This window comes from Euprymna scolopes, chromosome 32, assembly GCF_053919585.1.
Source record: "Euprymna scolopes isolate OS-2025 chromosome 32, ASM5391958v1, whole genome shotgun sequence".
Lineage (NCBI taxonomy): Eukaryota > Metazoa > Mollusca > Cephalopoda > Sepiida > Sepiolidae > Euprymna > Euprymna scolopes.
In genome coordinates this window covers 62,468,346-62,488,794 of record NC_136513.1, presented here as the reverse complement: position 1 = coordinate 62,488,794, position 20,449 = coordinate 62,468,346, and the positions used below count along the sequence as shown (strand labels likewise).

The 20,449-nt window shown below is 33.5% G+C and overlaps 1 protein-coding gene across 6 annotated transcripts in view; it reads right to left on the bottom strand.

Annotated features, from left to right (window-relative positions):
• LOC145256384 (mitogen-activated protein kinase kinase kinase kinase 5-like) overlaps positions 1–20,449 on the bottom strand; it is a 662,642-nt gene that overhangs the window by 26,036 nt on the left and 616,157 nt on the right. For all 6 annotated transcript variants that reach the window (XM_080115226.1, XM_080115224.1, XM_080115227.1 and 3 more), the window contains 4 exons: positions 19,849–19,914; positions 16,441–16,533; positions 14,616–14,686; positions 6,732–6,787 (listed from right to left, as the gene is read on the bottom strand). In XM_080115226.1, the coding sequence (XP_079971352.1) occupies positions 6,732–6,787; positions 14,616–14,686; positions 16,441–16,533; positions 19,849–19,914 (286 nt within the window). The remainder of the gene's footprint in view (positions 1–6,731; positions 6,788–14,615; positions 14,687–16,440; positions 16,534–19,848; positions 19,915–20,449) is intronic.

Genomic DNA, 20,449 nt, shown 5'->3' with positions numbered 1-20,449 from the left:
TGCCCAGTTTTACATTCTGCATAGTTGAGTTTTCTTTTCCTGGTTTGCGGATTCCTATTATTGTGGTCAATCTCCATATATCTGGGAATTCGCCTTCTATCCATATTTTGTTAAAGTTGTTTAATAGGAGTTTTAGTGTTTCAGTAGGTAGTTGTCTCAGGAATTTATAGTGAATTTCATCTGGTCCCACAGCAGTGTTATTGGATCTTCCAATTGAATCTTCTAGTTCAGTTAGTGAAAGGAGTTTATTATAGTTTTCAAGGTTTTTTGATTTGAAGTTGAGTTTATCTTTCTCTGCATTGTTTGACTGTTGAAAATTTTGTACTGTAGTTTTGGTTAGAAGATATTTGTGAAAAAGTTTTAGCTAGTAAGTCTGCTATATTTTTTTTATCAGTTGTGCTAGAGTTATTCGATTGGTGTGGATTATTAGTGCTAGAGGTGTTCGATTGGTATGGATTGTTGTTTACCTGCAATTTTTCTGATCATTTCCCATATTACTCTTGGTTCAGTCGAGGAATTCAGTTTGCTGGTGTAATTTTGCTAGCATTCTTTTTTTTTCTGTTCTTATAACTCTACCGGCTTTAGCTGTGGTTTGCTTGTATTCTATAAGATTTGTAGTAGTAGTTTGTTTCTGGAATTTTTTTAGGGCAGCTTTCCATAACTTGATAGCTTGTTGACATTTAGTGTTGAACCAGGGTCTGTTGTGTTTTTTGGTTGTTGAGGTTTTTGGGATGCACTCATTTGCTATTTCTATCAGTGTTTTGGTAAAAGATTCAACTGTGTCATGGATAGTTTTGATGTGGTTCAATCTAGTTTTGCATTTTCCCTTGAATATTTGCCAGTTGGCCTTGTTTTGTGGGTGTTTTTGACTACTGGGTTCATTCGATTAGAATTGGGAAGTGGTCACTGCCACAGGTGTCATCATGCACACTCCAACTGAAATCCAAATATATTTTGGGGGCACACATACTTATATCAATCGCAGAGTAATTTCCATTAGCTGGACTGATGTATGTGGGTGAACTGTTGTTATGTAAGCATATATTGTTTTCGTTAATGATTTCTATTGTTCTCCTTTTTTGTTAATGTCCTTACACCCCCATAGTATATTGTGGCTATTAAAGTCACCTAAAAGGATGAAGGGTTTGGGCAGTTGATCGATTAGTTTTTTCAATTCGTCTTTGTCTATATTTTCGTTTGGTGGGATATATGTAGAGCATACTGTTATAGTTTTGTGCACAGTGGCCTTGATGGCAATTGCTTGGATATTTGTAGTGATATTTACTTTACTATTGAGTGTGTCATTTCGGATCAGAATCGACACCCCCCCCCTGAGGCTCTGCCTCCGGAATTATGGGTGTAGTTGAAGGATTGGAAGTTATTGATGTTGATGCTGTCGTATTTCAGAAAGGTTTCTTGAAGACAGATTATTGTAGGTTGTTTCTGTGTTATTAATAGTTGTAGTTCATTCATATTTGCTTTCAAACCACGACAGTTCCATTGGATTATTTTCTCCCCAGGATTGGTTTTAAGTTTTGTGTTATTCTTCTTCTGTGTGTTTTGTTGTTTCTGTCGGCTTTGTTATTTGTCTGGGGGTGTTTTATCTTCTACCTCCATCTCCTCCAGTGTTCCTATTTTATTTCCTTCCCTTGAGGTTGATTGGGATCTAGACCTTGCTTTGTCATTTGATTTTGTTGTTTTGTTTTTGGTTTGTTGATTGTTTTTCCTTTAGTTTTCGTTTTATTGGGTGATGATGGTGATGTTTCGTTTGGTTTGTTTATGAGGGCTGTTTTTTGATTTGGTGAGTTTTTTCTTTTTCTTTGTTTGGGTTTTGTGGTTTGTTGGTTCTGTTTTTTTGGTTTGGGAGTTTTGTTCAGTTTTGTAATCTTTATTTTCGTTGTTGATTTGTTTTATAGTTTTTTTAAATTCTTCCATTTGTTCCCTTACTTCATTGAATATTTTTATAATGTCTTCTCGTTTGATGTTTAATAAGTCTGCTTTTGTTGTTTGGTTATTTGGTCTGGTGGTATGCTGTATGTTTTTTTTTGTTATTTCTGAGTATTTTATATTTCCGGCTAGGTTATGAGCTTCTTGGAAGGTTATATTTTTTGTATATTTTATTTTAATAATTTCTTTTTCTTTCTTTCATTTATCATATTCTTTTGAATTTTGCACTATGGCCTTTTTGGCAGTTAATATATTTTGGCTCTTTTTGGCAACCTGTGTGGGTCTCGTTTTCTCCACACCTCATGCATACTGGAGAGCATGTGCACCGGTCTCGATGGTGTCTGTACCTTTGACAATTGTAGCATCTGAGAGGGTTTGTATCGATGGTTTCACCATATTTTTCAATTTGAATCCTTTTTACATCAATAACATTTTGATTTTTTACCAAGGAACACAGTGATAGTTCTGAACTCCTGATTACTCCTTTACTAGTATTCAACGTTTTGTGGGGATAGATTTTTACTTTTTGGTTATTGAAAAGTCTCCATTTAAAGATTTCTGTGATATGTTTTTGGTTTTCTACTTCCACTAGTAGTGTGCCGTTATTTAGTTTTTTTTAAAATATTTTTGGTTTGATACTTGAGAAAATTTTCTCTATTTTGAAGGGAGACACTTTTGTTATCGGTTCTCCTTCGGTTGCTTCAATAATTATGAAAAAAAGTAGATTTTGAACGAGATTTTGGTTTTGTGATTCTGTTTCTGAATTTGAACTAGATTTGTCTGAAACTTTGCAATGGTTTCTTTTTTGAGGCTTTCTATTTGCCATTTAAGTATTTTGAATTTTTCATTTCTCCTGCTCCCCACCCACCTCGGAGCCCTATTTGGGAAGTGTTGGGGGGGGGGGAAGCCCATTCGCCCCAACACAATAACGATACAGGAGAAGTATACTCTTCCTGCTGATGGACTCAAGCACCCGTGTTTCTTTTGTCCTTTTTAATGGCCTCATTTTTAGAAAAGATGTGTTTTATCCATTCTTCAGCAAGTTGATTGACCCTCCAGCCACCGCTTACTAAATCAGTTTTTTGCCTAATGTGGGGAGCATGAGCATATTTTCTTGTTGTGTTTGTCTGATTTAGTGCTAGTCATGACCAACTGATTGATTGGATCGGGCCCATCTAACCGCCCGTCAACCCAATTAAGGGCCAAAGTGGCGTGTTGCACCTCATGTCCTAATAGGACCTCGAACATGATCTGCTCAAACACCAGGATCCCTTCCTTGAGCATTACAGGTTGCCACATACAGTCAACAGGTGACCCCATTGAGACTTTTACTCTCTGCAGGGGGGGCAGTCGGTGTATTCTAATGCCCCACCGACAGGGCCAGTTGGGAAGTAGGGGAAGAAAAAAAGGGCGGGGAGGGAAGGGGGCTGTTGTTTTTGTTTTTGGTTTTGTAGAACATAATTAAGTTTTACAAAAGAGAATAGAAAAACAAAAAGGAACACCAATGTAGGTGCATTTCGTCTCAGGAAGCCAATAGACAGCCTGATCTGGTAGCACCAGATGCAAAATGGTGAATATATTTTGCCTACTATATATATATATATATTGGGCTCTCTCGACAAATTTCCCTTTAGTTGACCGTTGACAATTATATACATTTTTGGGTACTTATACAGTTTAATGACGACATTAAAAAATGGAAATATTGAAAAAAAATTTTTTTGTACGTACCTGTTATAGACTGAAGTTCTTCGAAAAAAAATTTCACTTCATTTGATCAAGTAGTTTTTTTTTTACAGCGAAAAACAATTATTTATCACGGCTACGTCAAGGTGGTCATTTTGGAAATGTTATTGCAGCGCCCAGGAATTCTCCAAGGGCAGGTAACTTTCCCCAAGGGCCGGTAACTGCCCTACGTAGCAGAATACCTCCATTTTAGGCCAATCTAGCCCTTTTTTTTCCACCAGAATGAGAATTTTTTTCTTTTTTTTTTTTTTTTTTTGAAGACAGATGCCATTTTTTAATTTGTAACAGAATAAAATAAAAAGAATAAAATAATAGAAAAATTAGAAATATGCAACCGAAATTTTCGAATTAAAAAAAAAAAACTTAGGGTTTGTATTACTGTATATGGATATGTTTTTAGTGTTTTTATTCAATGTAACATGTTTATTCAGCTCGAAAAGCATACAGTGTTTACCGATGTATTGGAAAATTCAAAATGGCGCCAGAGTCTCTCTTTAACACAGTAACTTCAGGAAAGACGTTATAAATAATAAACTAGACAAAGTACTGTTAGAAATTCGCTCAATATATATTACCGTGACATAAGTTGACATATATTCGGTGTTTTTTAAATAGTATTTTGTGTAGTTTATTATTTATAACACCTTTTCCCAAACTTACCATGTTAAAGAGAGTGTCGGGCACCATTTTGAATTTTCCAATACATCAGTAAACACTACTGCGCATGTTTCGAAAATAATCGCGTAAAAAATTCTTCAGTTCTTTGCATTCTTCAATTTCTTGGCATATTCAATAGTATTCTGCTTTAAAAATAAAAAATAAAAACGGAAAAAAATTGCAGATGTGATGTGCGCATCTCATTCTGGCGAAAAAAAAAAAGGCTAGATTGCGAAATCTGGCCTAAAATGGAGGTATTCTGCTAGGTACATTTCCAAAATGGGCATGTTGACGTCGTCGTGATAAATAATTGTTTTTCGCTGTAAAAAAAAAAACTACTTGATCAAATGAAGTGAAATTTTTTTTCGAAGAACTTCAGTCTATTATAGGTACGTACAAAAAATTTTTTTTTCAATATTTCCATTTTTTAATGTCGTCATTAAACTGTATAAGTACCCATTTTTGTTTACTCACCAAAACTGATGGAAAGCTATTTCACCCTGTTATGAATTCTAAGTTGAATCAGTAACTTGTTACTCTAAATCTTTTTGTTTTCAAACAGTACTGCTTTCGATCCACAGACATAATGTTAGCTAGTCAGTCACACTGACCAGGACTCCCAGCAATCCTTCTCCTACCATTTGCCATACACTTATCAGTTGATTTATCTGGGTTGAATTCGTCCAGATCTGGACCTTCAGAAGAAAACAAGGTTAAGTCTGACAAGCTGCTCTGTACGTCACTCTTTATTCTTTTCTGTACAAAAAAGGCTCCCTCACACTCTGCAGAGCAGAGTGGAAGAATGAGCATTATTCTCCCAAGATAAATTTTATTGCAAAAGTCAGTCTTAATAGGATTTGCCACAGATCAGAATAAGACTTGTCCCTGAACGTATTTGCAACAAATAATTTCATGTGTTTCCATTCCATCTTAACTTCCAACAACTCCTGCAGCCACAATAAGTTTTCCAAACCAGTCACAAATAATATATGATTTCCAAAACAGAGAAGTTCCCTTTTGCATTCTAGCCATGTGTCATGATTGAACACCTTAAGGAAGGTTTTCACCACACCATGAGCATCTACACTTGTTTGTTCCTAACAGATTTTCAAATCTTGACTCCAATCTCGGATTGCAATGTCAACTGTAGAACCAACATCTTCTTATATATATTTTTTCTTTACATATTTTTTTTCAATTTTTTCAATGGATTATATTATCTACCAGATTATCAAAAAAAAGAAAAGAAAAGAAAACAAAAAAAAAAAGAAAAATTGCAAAAAATTCAATATTCAAAGATTTTTAAGTACTCGGTTTTACATATAACGTTCTTGTAAATCGATCTCCCAGACTCAACAAAAACAAAATGAATTATTGCTCTTAAATTAATGATTAATATGTTTGGAAAGTGTTTTTTTTTTTGTTTTTTCCAAAATTTGTTGGAAGTTAACGAAAAACTATTATTTTCTTATTTAAAACTTGTAAAGAATGTATGAACATTTGTGGGAAATTAACTTAAAAAAAATATCATGTCTCTTAATTGAATATTGAAAACCAGATGTTAAGACATATATCTTTTCTTATGTCTTTTTGAATGAACGGTTTTATATTGATCCTCTCATATTCGAAATATGAGAGGATCAATATTTTTATGAAATTGAGCATCCCCTAAAAATCTTGAAAGATTGAATTTTTGTTTTGTTGGGGATAATCTGGTAAATTACTGTCCACTCGATCCAATGATTAAGAAAAAAAAAAAAAGGAAAAAATATATCAGAGAAAAAAAACAAAAACATTCAGTTGGTGCAAAAACAATATCGTTTTCTCATATATGATTTCTAAATTAATTCATTGATATATATATATATATATATATATATATATATATATATATATATATATATATATATATATAGCCATGTTATATATCATTTTGAAGCCCATTTTTTGCTCGATCAAATTGTGTTATTTGTTACCGTTCTTAATCTCTTCATTCATTTTTTTTGCAGGCTTTTCGACAGCTTGCACAAAATTAAAATCAACACAATTTTCTTGTACCAGTTCAAACTAGGCTGAAAAGCTGCCGAGAGATTGTGATATCAATGATGCGGTTGGCCCAGGAACCACTACCGAATGGTTACTTTGATTAATAAAGTTTATTATGAAAGGAGTTAGGATCTTTTGAAGTTGAATGTCAAAAAACATTATTTTTGCACCAACCTAATAAAATTTAATTCTTTTTAACCACTGCATAAAAGTGTGCTTATGATTATTTTTATATAATAAATAATTTTTTTTATTATATATTCTAAATGTAATATTTGGAAAAAATTTTTATTAAATGAAATTATCTTTTAGAAAAGTAAAAATTATCAACATACCTGTCAGAACCGAGTAATTTAAATGTTCTGGTTTTGTCACAAATTTCTTGGGTTACCTGATGTAAAAAAACACAAAATACATAAATTATATATATATATATTTATATATATATATATATATATATATATATATATATATATATACATATATATATACATACACACACACTATAATAAAATTGTAGTGCTCGTTTGCTATTCACAAATTTCTAGGATTTTGTAGATAGATATTCTTGAAATACAAAGAATAGGATAAGTATATTTCATTTGAATCAAAGAACAACTAATCATCTGTGTTTACATTTGAAATCCATAACAAAGTTATACATTACATTTCTGTATAATGTAAAAATTATAGAAATAATAATAAAAAAAAGAGATCCAGAGCTATACATAATGGTCTTCATGTATTACAGAGATTACAGAGCTATACATAATGGTCTTCATGGATTACAGAGAAATGCTGGGTTTGCCATGAGATTAGGGTAAAAGACTTTATAGTTAATACCCAAATTTATTTCAATTAATGTCACTGTAATTCACTCTCTGGAATTCTATGCCAAGTAGATCCTTCGGTTTTACCCCAAATATACAAGAAATAATAAAAAAAGCGGCATACATATGGAGTTTTCTTTTGTCTTTTTTACATTTTTTTTCAGCAGTTTATTATTATCAAATGATCATGTATCTAGCAAATTATCAAAAAAAAAAAAAAAAAAAAACCCACAAAAATTTCATATCTAACATTTTTAAATACAATACAATGTTCTAGTAAATTGATCCCTCATTTTGGAAGCAGCAACTTATTTTGGCCAAATTTTGCAAATTTAGCCTTTTTGTCAAGGCCAAACTGCTAAAAAGGGCTAAATTCATGAAATCTGGCCATAATAAGTCGATGCTTCCAAAATTGGAGATCGATTTACTAGAATGCTGTATTAGAAACAGCGCACCCCTTAAAAATGTGAAATACTGAATTTTTTTTCTGTTTTTGATAATCTGGTAAGTTGCTTCAAGTGTTGGTGAATTGTGAATCTGCCAAAACAAATGTAAAAAAGACGAAAATAAAAAAAAAATTACAAAGGGGGTAACCGCTTCCATATATGCGGCAAAAAAGCTAAAATGATATTATGAGGTGTCAGTAAAAGGACATAGTTTCACATTTAATTCTGAGCAACATAAGTTCTTCTGACTAGTGCTGTGTATATATGTATTCATATACACATATACATGTAATTCTGTGATTTGTAATAACAAAAAAAAAAAAAAATGAATTCTCAAAATAAAGATCATCATTTTCCAAAACTTTCTGCAATCGATATGCAAGCTTTTGCATTTAGTCAAAGTACCATTTAGCCAGCTTCGAATCCAAGAATTCTTGACATGCTTTCTTTGACTTCATCAAACGAGTTGAATTGGCAGTTCTTCAGCAAGTGTTGCATTTAGTGGAAAAGGCCATATGGAGCACAGTCTGGATGTTGGCATTGCATCAAAGCACACTTTGTTGTACATTTGCTTCAACTTTTTGTAGACTAGCTCCAGTTGCTTACAGTAAAGTTTGGCACTGATTTCAAAACCATTCACAATGCACGATTCCTTCAAAATTCCACTAAACACAACAGTACTTTCTTAACAAATCAATCTTCAAGGGTGTAATGGCAAGGAAGGAGAAAAGGGGGGAAAAAAAGGAAGAAAAACACACACTGAGGATGGAGTCTTGCTCTGAAATATATTTATGTGATAAATTTCAAACAAGTAAAATATTTGTTTATTTTCCTAATATTACATTGTGATTTGGTTTTCAAGCGCACTTGATACATATTTTATTCAAATCAATCTTGTTTTGAAACCAACGGTGTATATTGCCATTCTGAACCCATCGCTTCTTACAAGTGTGCTGGACCAGATAGACCCATTTCTTGTCCGATGTCAAATGCGCTTCCAAAAATGCTTATCTAATTGATTGCTGAGCCATTGACGCCAAATTTCAACTCGTCTGTTGGCTTGTACTTTAGTGAGTTTGTATAAATCTTGGCTCAGCCTTTTGTGAAAAAAATCAAGTTGCTTCAAGTGGTGGTGAATTGTGAATTTGTCAACTCCAGGCTTATCAGCCATTTCTCGAATGCTCAATGAAAACAGAATGTCCAACACGGTTTGCAAGTCTCCATCATCCAATTTTCGCGGCCTCGAACGAGACTTCTTCAAGACTCATGTCGCCAGAATCGAAATGCAAAAAACAATTTAAAATTGCATAACAATTTAATATTTTGCAAGTGTTTACAAACTTCTGGAACAATATTAACTATATATTTTGTAAATTATAAACTTTTATATATTTTTTATGTCTTATATTTTACCTATGTTTAGTTCTAACCTACATAGTCTATTTCTTTCATTTTATAGTTTTATCATAATGTCCCACAATCATTAGTATTTCGACTTCATTTTATCATTATTATAATTACTATTAGTTAGTGTAAATTATAGTGTATATTTTGCTCTGTTCTGATGAAGAGACTTGGTATCAATAAAGGTCCACTTTGTATCTGAAACAATTATACACAAGATGTTCTCGGAATGGATATAAATATGTTATAAATCGTAGTTCGCTTTAAATACGTTATAAATCGTAGTTTGCTTGAAGCATAGTTTATTGGATAAAAGGTGTTTGAAGGCTTGTCAATGCAGGAATTATTCAGTCATTGTAAATAGATGAATAAATAAATAAAATTCAATAGTTTAAATAAATATTCATTTATCTTACCTGACTGCAGATGGTAAATTTCTCAAATACTTTTGGATGCAAGATCCATTTTCAAGAGGTAAAAAATATATGTCCACTCTTTATGCTGTCGTTTATGACCAGAAAATAAAAAGCCGGTATTTCTTTCATTGATAAGATTTTTTTTCTCACTCTGAGTTATTTTATACATACGATTAATTCACGTGTCAGTGGGGAAAAAAGAATGACAGATTTTTTTTTTTTTTTGTACAGTCAATTCGCGTGTAAGTGGGGAACAAAAAGAATGATGGATTTTATTTTTGTACAATTCATGTGTCAGAGGAAGAATGGAACGATGGATTTTTTTTGTATGCATTTTAGCTTTTAACGCCAATGTAACTGCGATGAACCTCAACATATACACACACACACACACATATATATATATATATATATATATATATATAGTGAGTGTCAAGACTGAAAGAAGCTACTATATATATATATACATACATATATAGACTGAAAGAAGCTACTATACATATATATACATATATAGACTGAAAGAAGCTACTATATATATATATATATATATATATATATATATATATATATATATATATATAGACTGAAAGAAGCTACTATATATATATATACATATATAGACTGAAAGAAGCTACTATATATATATATATATGCATATATAGACTGAAAGAAGCTACTATATATATATATACATATATAGACTGAAAGAAGCTACTATATATATATACATATATATATATATAGTAGCTTCTTTCAGTCTTGACTGAAAGAAGCTACTATATATATATACATATATATATATATATATATATATATATATATATAGTAGCTTCTTTCAGTCTTGACAGACTATACACTGCGTATCAAATTATTAATGAGTTTACATTTTTTTAAATATTAAAAGAAACAAGTAAATAAAAATCTATGAAACTTTGAGAAAGTGCTTACAATTCTATTCAGCTACTCTAACTAATGTAAATGTTTCCTCTCATCACCTAGGACATAAGCTCACCAACCCTCTTCTTCTTTTTCAGAGTGTAGAGCGAACAGCATTCTTTAGTGGAACTAAACTTGTATGGAACTTGGAGGCCACACTCAGACTTCATCAAGATCGTCAGTGCTGTGCGTAATCAACCCTTGTCAGTCTCTTCGCCCATACCTCATCGACTAAGGAAAGGTGTGCTATTCATCTATGCTGTTCTCTACACTCATTATAACCAAAAGAATGTTGAGCTTTCGTTGTGATCACGAAAAGGTATAATATAATGAGTAATCCTCCGAGTTGTTTTCTAAATCTTTCCGCCATCTTACTTCATGATCGACTGCCAGAGAACCTCAGTTGTTACAAATACTCTTTGCATTGTTTGCTGCATGCGAGGGAACATTATCCTGCATAAAAATAATGGTTCTTCTAAAGGTCAAACTTTGCTTCTTCAGTTATGGTTCAAAGTATTTCTTCAGAAAAGCTATGTAAGCATTTGACATCATTTTTACGCCTTCTGGAACTCTCTATGGGCGAACTCCGATAATCCCAGCCCAAATCATCCCATCACCACCTTGTTGGCGCCTTAAACGCTGATGACGATGTCGTCCATCTAGGACTCATCGCTTGCTCCAGCCATCTGGGCCATCAAGAGTGACACGCACTTCATCCGTAAACAAAACTTTGGAAAAATCTGTTTTCATGTTGTCCTCTGCCCATTTTAATCAGTTTTGTATGTGATGTTGCTTTAATGGAAGCTTTGTCACAGGCTTAAAAGACTCTGCCACTTCTTTCAGAAGGTGACATTGAATACTTTTTGAAACATTCTTCAATCCAGCTTGATCAAAGACTTCTTGACTTGTCTGCCCAGGGTTCTTAACAACTTCACGTTTAATTTGGAGTAGAGAACGGCATGAAAAAACTCTAGATTTACCTTTATCAGCTCTCTTACGTACCTTTGTAGGGTCCTTGACAAAGTTCTTTGCAGTTTGATGGTACTTTCTTATCATTTTCAATATTTCAAGGGTAGTTTTACCTTTTGCTAGCTGTTCTGTAATAGTACTCTTTTCAGAACTACTCAAACCACCTTTACGACCCATTTTATTGACAAAACAAACTGTCTTGTCAATAATTTGACACACCTCACATACCATGGATTCAGCAATTACGATGGCAAGTTGTTTACATTGTGCGGAACAGTACAAAAATTTCACAGTATGCACAGCTCAGCATTGCCAACATTTCCGAAGCTTTTGATACGAAACTACAGGTAAGTTTCTGAAACTGGTAAAAAAAATATCTCGTTAATAATTTGACACACAGTGTAGATACCCACTGTAAGGGTGGCTGCACATGGAATTTTTGTGGGAAGAGTTGTGCTATCTTCAAGCACACCTCTCCGGAGTCTGCTTTTGTTAAATACCAGTGGTAAGTGGAGGTTGATGATGACTGTAAAACAATGCCGAGACAAGCGGAGAGCACATACAGCACCTAGAATTCCTAAATGGTTACCCATCTGGTACTAAAAAAATCTTTCTCATGAATAAAGTTTTTTATAATTAAATTTTTTATACAAATTGTGTAAATTTTGAAAATGTTGTCCAAAATGGTTTTTATAAGTTTTTTACTGATGAGTATATGACTAAATATGCAGCAATAATAGATGCGAATCCACGTTGATCCTGGAAGAAAGCAAAAGTGGACATCCTGACTATTGGAGGCTCATCCCGCACACGTGCTGCGGAAGAGGATTAGTCACTATTTCAACAAACAACAAGGACTATGTTAGGATCGATGCTCTGATGGTGCGTGGTAAATCACTGGGATTTGATCTGTTGTTAGGGATCTATGCGATAAAAGCATTGGGAGACATCACTGTTGGACGTATGGGTGCAGTTCGGATCGGTGTCAGGAAAGTTTCCACGTGTGCGGCTATCTTCATTAGTGAACCAGACATTACTGTTACGTTTGACCATCAGAAGTGAGCATGGAAATGGGCAGATAACTGCCCACCTGAAGGACTGTGTAATGGAGTACCAGAATATTGAGTAGCTGCTGAACTTCGATCAGATTATGATCAAGAACTCCGGGTATGGATGGACAAGGTTTTGCTTGTGCTATACCAAAAAGACAGACTCAGGCTTCCCAAAGGATTAATTTCATTAATGGCTGTGATGCAGCGGAATAAGGCAAAAGTGCAACCAGTGATTGACTATCACAAATTCAACGATTATGTAGATGCATTCATGGCGGAGGCAGATGTTTGCACTGCTATGATGCGCAAGTGGTGCCAAAAAGGGCCGAACATATCACTGCTTGACCTCCTGAGAGCGTATGTCCAAGTACGAGTCCACAAGACACTGTGGTAGATGTTGATAGAAATAGTCTGACATGTTTAGGATTTGGCTTGAATGTGGCTCGCCTCAGTATGAAGGCTATCGTTAAGAGGGTGCTATCGCTGGTGGAAGCTGTCGACCGCATGACGTCAGCTTAGATCAATGATATCTTTGTTGATGAAGACGTTGTGCCCACATCTTGAGTTTGAGAACATTTAGCTCGCTTCAGACAAGAATGCAAGGACCTGGAACAACTTGGGGACAGCAAATGTGTACTGGGACTGATAGTCATAAGAGAACACAGTGCTCTGCGCTGGAAACAAGTAAACGCAATCCCAAAAATTCCCAATCGACTGTCTTTTTCCTTGTGTAGAAATACACATTGGACTGTATTTTTCCTTGTGTAGAAATACACAATCGACTGTATTTTTCCTTGTGTAGAAATACACAATGGACTGTATTTTTCCTTGTGTAGAAATACACAATGGACTGTATTTTTCCTTGTGTGGAAAGCTTGTAGGGCTGTGTATGGCATGTGGAGTAATAAAGAGAAGAACCTGTTCAATCAAATGGCTGAAACGATAAAGTGACAGACTCCTTACTCCAGCACATGATGTGCGAGACTGTAGACGCAGTAAAGCAGAATGATTCAACTTGTAGGAACTGGTGCGTGGACAGCCGAGAACTGACCGTATGGGTTGATACCAGCAAGCTAGCGACCGGAGTGGCATTAGAAAGAGATGAAACTGTGGTGGAGGACACTTGTTTCCATGACTGTTGTCACAATAATTGATTAATTAAACTGTAATAATTAAATCAAAATCTTATTTAAGAAATAACAATTTAGTAAAACAAAATCGAAACAATATGATATTGAAGTGATCCAAACTCCTATCTTTACATCATCAACGCTCTGATCCCTATCTGGCATCAATTGATATGGGTGGCTCTCGTCTCGGGGAAGCTCCATGTTTTGATAAGCTTCTGGACTTGACCTTTACCCCTGACCTGAAATGGAACATGTACATCAAGTCAGTTGCCAAGATCGCTGGAAAATGGTAGGATCCTTCTACCACTCCAGAAGATATCTCACCTCTGATGCAATTCTCTATCTGTATAAAAGCCAAGTACATCCAAGGATGGAGTACTGCTGCCACATCTGGGCAACAGCCTATCCTGCCTTGACAGAGTACAAAATAGGCTTTGTGGCCTAGTGGGTGATGCCCTTTTCTCTCCCCTGCAACCTCTCTCCCAAAGGAGAGACATTGCGAGCCTGTCTTTGTTTTATCGTTACTACCATGGCAGGTGCTCGTCTGAACTCCAATCTCTGGCCCCCCCTCGCCAATCTTTCAAGATAAACACCCGCCTAGCTGAAACTACTGTCAAAAATTTTTCCCACTCCTTATCTGTGCCAAAATAAAAACGTAAATTCCATGAACAAAGCTTCTTTCTTAGAAGTGCACGCCTGTAGAACTCTGTTCCGGTTGCCTGTTTCCTACCTGACTACAACTTGGATGTGTTCAAGTCCAATGTGAACAAATTCTTGATGAACTGCCTCCTTAAGTAAGACACTTTATCAAATCTCCAACACTAACATACTGTACACACAATAACCCTTATCCCCGAGTGGCTTCCAGGCCTTGATAAGTGGCGACTACTTTGTAAAAAAAAAAAAAAAAAGTGATGTCAATTTTTTTGCAAAATAAAAATTACCAAATAAAATACTTCAAGATTTTGACATTCTTCTCCAAAAAATGCGTATCATAGGTAGGAAGTAGAAGAACACCAATAAAAGTGTTTACCTCGTTAGCTTTGAAGCTTCTCCCTTGCATGCCATGCTTGTGAAATGCTAGGACACTGTCTTGTAAACAAACTGAAAGAAAAAACATCTTTGTATTAATAAAAATATCTTCACATGTGTCTGTGTTTCTTGTCCATATGTAATTTGGATAAAATATTTATTCAAATAAAAATCAAAACCTGAGACAAATTTAAAAAAATCATTAAAAAAAATCTATAAACATGACTATATTTTGAACTAGACATGCTAGATAACTAGAACTAGTTTAAAATATAATCATCAAAAGTAATAATTGTAATTTGAAATATTTAATAGCAAATAAAGCTCAATAGGTGTTTTTGTGTAATATTGGTTTGACAGCTAGTGATGATGGATGATTAAAAAGCATGAACATATTGGCAGACACTGACTTGCATCACGATGATTCGTGTCAGATTACAAAAATTTTGATTTCTCTCCTCAAATACCTTTAGCCTTCAGCTGAGATGTGAGCTGGAATATTGTGGTGAAGATATGGAAACAGTATCTACCAGAAGAGGCAGATGACTATGTGCATGCAATGAAATCCAATAAACCACAAAAAATAACGGTAAGATCTAGGCTTAGTGAAAGAGATGTCGGAGTGTCAACCATAAAGAAAATGATGAATGAGGTCTTCTCGTGCAACAAGAGTTTCAAGGCTCAAGAGAACTACATTATGAAAGCCAAGAAACTGCTCAACAATATTAAACATCAAGTCAAGCTGGGGATGCTCTGGATCTTCTTATGAAATTCCATTCTATTCTATTTTCAATATCTTATTTATTTTTGCGTTGTTTTGATAAAATTTAAAGGTAAACAATAATTAATTTTTCTTCTTATAAGCGTACAATTCTTGTGTCGCTAATTTTTTGTTCCAACCAATTTCATGCTAGTTTACTATTTCTGCTGATGGACTTTTTATGTTGATTTTTTCGAATTTGGTGTGCACAATATTGTGCTTCCCTCCAGATATGTAACAATGATGTTACTCCTTTGTTTGGAGCTGGATTTCCATGCATTAAAAGCCGACCTTATGCATAACTTGCCCCCCGGGGATAGACAAGTAAATTGAAATACATATGTTATTGCATCAACAACAGGATGATAATCAATCTTGTACCTTCTTCAAGATAACAGCCAAGTTTATACAAACCAATGATCGATTGGTGCTGGATAAAATCTTAAAAGCTGGAACTGCTAGTGAACTAGGAATAACAACAATTTGATTGCTGTCCTCTTTCGTCCGATAATGCATTCTGTTCCTTTTTTTTCTCTTGTGAAAATTTTATATTCTCTCTCTATCCCCTTTTTGTCAATATGAGGGGGAGACAGACACACACACACAACACAATCAGTAAGGTTTTCTCATACAAAGCAGTTGTGTGCCAAAACCGCTCACCTGTTTAAATTATGTTTTTCGGAATAAAAAAAATAAAAAACTATATTTTTGTATAAAATGTTTTGATGGTTTTCTTTACAAAGCATTCGTATTTCAGTGCCAATGTTTCTAATAAGCCAAGACTTCTTGAGAAAATTTATGCCATACAATGCTCAACTGTACGACAGTATTACCCATTCGGGCAGCAACAGGCCACAACATTTGAGGATCTTAACAACATGGGCTCATTAGCAACAATGTTCAAATGAGATAATGTAACTATTGTATCCTCCTAGCATATAGTACAAAAGATGAGATGAATCTCGAGTTATTGAATATGTTATTGAAGGAGGAGAAAAGGAGAAAGCAGAACATAGACAAAAATAGTGATGTGAGTGGAATTGTATCGACACCATGGGATGCTTACCCAGAGATTCAACAGGGAAATCAAAATGAAGTTCTGCTGCTCGCCGTCGACTGGCTTTTAACTTGCCAGCCATGTTCACAACCTTGACATATTCTGAATAGAAAAGGAAAGGGGTCAATCATTTGATCTTTCTTAAATTGATAAAACAATTAAGGCAATTAAAAGTTGACACTGAATCTAAAAAGCACAAGTTTGAAAAACATAAGTTATTTGAATGCAGAGAATTTTGTTTTAAGAGATATTGCTGCAAACAAAATCCATAGAAAATTGATGTCAAGAAATAGTTTCACATTCAATTAAACAGAAGATTATTTTGTTTCAGAATTTTTCAGATATGATGATTAATTATTTGGATTATTTGAACTACTATTTTCACAATGTTTTTGCCAATGAAACCGCTAACCTTCTCAGGTGCACTTAGAAACTTTTTAGTCAAACTTGTGATTTGTTATGTTGAACCTCGTAACGAATATGGAGTTTTAAACGAACTCTTTATGTTATCCACATGGGATTGTTCTCATTCTATTCATTATGGTCAACAATTCCCACACATAAAAGATAGGGTTCAGTTCAAAATTTTGTACAGGTTTAAAAGTATCACATGGAGTTCTTATGTTTGAAAAGTTACAACTTAAGAAAATTAGAAGATACATTAGCCAAAACATTATTTGGATTACTATTTTCATCTTAGTTGGGGGGACTTCCCCATGCACAAGATATGAACTCTTTCGAACTATATAAACAGATGGTTAGGTATGACTCTCGGTGTGATCAGTGTATTTTTGTAGACTGCCACCTTGACGGAAGTTACTACAATGGTTGCTCTTGTATATGCTGTTTTTGTTTCAATATATTTTACCTTTTCTAAACCCATCTATGTGTCCATGTTTTCCTTAGTGACCCTTCTAGGGCTACAACAACTTGACGATGAGGAATTCGTACTATCAAAAAGAATATCCACAACAATTGTGCAATTCAACAACAGTGAACATGGATTCATGAATCTACAAGAAAGCTGAATTCAAAATGCTCCAGTGTCTACAATGTTTTTGGGCATCAAACGTTTGTTTCATAAAAAGGAAAAACAATAACTGAAATTGGAAAAAGGACCACTAATGAAAGTTTCAACTAATGGAAAAAAAAGGAAAAGAAAAATTGTACCAATAATTGCACAACTATTGGATTACAGAAAGATCAAGTTTTATTTTGCAACTAATGCAAAAAAAAAAGTCGTTTTTGTTGGACTCCCCCCCCCCAAAAGTGCCTGAAGCCTATATGCAAGAGTTTTCACTTAAAAGATGGAGAACTTTAAAGATGTAATTTTAACTATGTTCAAACAGCAACAAAAACTTCAGAAACAACAAATACGACACCAGCAGAAAACTGAAAAAAATTTAGCAGAAAACTGAAAAAATATTCAGCAGAAAACTGAAAAAAAATTCAGCAGAAACAATTCTCGATGGAAGAACATATACAAAACAATCAGAAATTACTTCTCAAAAGCTTAACCAATAAATCTAACACATAAAGCGATACAGCGTTTTCGCAAAATACAATTTGGAACACTATTGAGATGTTTAATTATGTCCTTAACCAAGACCAGACATTTGATGCATTCTTTAGATGGTATGAAGATCTTTTCAATATTGATTCCATAGATTGGTTTGATGCGAAAAGGTCTGCCTGCTTGTACAAAAACTTAGAACTATGGAACACAGTAGATTTGTAGACTACATTCTACTTAAAAATTACATATCTGCAGTTCAAGGAAACCGTTATTTTCAGAACTTTTCAGTCCAATTACATCTCTTTTTCATAAGAGATAGCATTGCTTCAACTTGGCTATGCAGAACAACAAAGATTATTTAATGTTCGCATTAGTTGTTAACAACTAGTTGTTAACTGTGACAATTTCAAGCTAGCAGAATTATTGGCAGATGTTTCATTTTTGCATAAACCATATTACTGATGTAGTGAACTGCATTGGGAAAAGTTCTGCCAATTTAAAAAAAAATTGTCAAAATTTTTCCAAACTTGGTCAGAAAATGTTGCATGTAGAAAAAAAATTAAAAAATAGAGTCAGACAGACAAAATCTAGTGAAAAGTCTTATGAGAGTTTATGCCAATACGTAATTGTCAAGATATTTAACAAAACCATCTGGATCTGATCTATCAATTATAAATTTGCATACATGGTGAAAACTTAACCAGATTTGAAAAAAAATCTAAAGTCAGCACGCACAGTGTCTGGAAATAAAATTGATTTTATTGGAGAATTATATTTACCAGTAAATTTGAACAGGACTATTAAAAAATTGAGAGCATACATTCTAAAAAAGAAAAAAAAAATCTTCAAATCTATTTGGTTTGAATTGGATAAATACTTTTAAAGTTTGGAATTTATTAACCAACATTTTTAATCAGAAAACATGTAAGCTGAAGAATGTTAAAAAAATGAAAACATACTAATCCCTTCAAAATCAAGCGATTACAAAAAATAATCAAAGACTGAATTGCATACAGCAAACCAAGGAAGACAGTAAAAAGAATAACTTGTATAATTCGAAAATATGTTGAGAAAAAATGAAGCAACAATTAAAAAGTGAGTAGAAAGTAAGAGCATCGAAAATAGAGTTGTATAAAAAGGATGATTTGTTTAAACGAAAACAAAAAGAGATTTTAATATTTTTAAAAATGAAATGTAATCATTATCAGGTTATTTTTATCAGTAAAGATTTGATTATATTTGAAATATAACTGAAAGTCAATCTTGAACAAAACAAAATTATTATGAAACATGAAAATATAAAATTTAAACATTAATGACTTGTATTAAAACATGGAAAAAATTACACCTTTTTGAAAAAGATGTTTTTAAGTTTCTTGCAGCTAATACTGATTTTGGAAAGCTATTACTTTTATTAAAAATGATATACATGAGGAGTATTCCAAAAGTAATGCCTATTATTTATTAATTCCGCCCGAATAGATCAATGGAGATTGCAAATTGTATTGTTATGCATGCATACCCTGAAAATTTCATTTTTTCTGTTGCGAATGTTAATGGTGTGAGACTCTAGAAAAGCTACCATTGTAATGGACGTGCAGAAGCAAAAGTGCATTGAGAATGATGGTGACTATGTAGAAAAATAAATTCTGGAGCATAAAAGGGCTTAGTCACTTAAATGTCACTCCTGTCTTTGTAGGTCTTCACCTTTTTTGAGTTAAAAAAAAAAAAGAAAAAAAAAAAAAAGAAAAAAAAGAAAAGGAGGCTTTACTTTTGAAACAACCCTTGTAATTATTTTCAGGAGACACTTTTCAATTACCAAAAACAATGTGTTATTATTATTGTAATAATAACCATTCATCGAAAAGTGTGAGACATTTAAAATGAAACTGGAAACTTACTATCATAGCATACAAGAATTGACTCCTTCTCCAACTGGGTCACATTAACAACTGGTAACGTTTCACCTAAAAAAAAAAAAAAAAAAAAAAAAAAAGAAAAAAAGAAAAAAAAAAAAAAAAAAAAAGAAAGAAAAAAAAAGAATTGAAATCAACAACACTAATATTATAACTTCATTGCTGCAAGATAAATGGAGATATTTTGATTTTTTGTTTGGTTGTGTTTGTTTTACTGCATATCAACCCTTTTCAGGTTATTTAATGCCAAATCCAGTGATTTTGAAGAAATGTTTTTTAATAGAATATATTTGTTTTTTTTCAAGTCGGTTTCTATTTAACCCATAGTTGGGACCCTAACAGGTACTACCACTCCGGGTCAGAGTGGACCTGGGAGCAATGGTATTTAAAGGGTGGCTCCACATTCCCCAAAGCCCGCAAGCTGGGGCCTCACCATCGGATATAGTTTAAGGTCATATCCAGGACCGGAGATATTTTGAAACTATGATTTATATTTCTTTGGATATCTTTATGTTTTTTGTAAATATTTTGAAATTAAAAAAATTTTTTTAAAGGCATTTCACATAACATTTACACAATTAATACA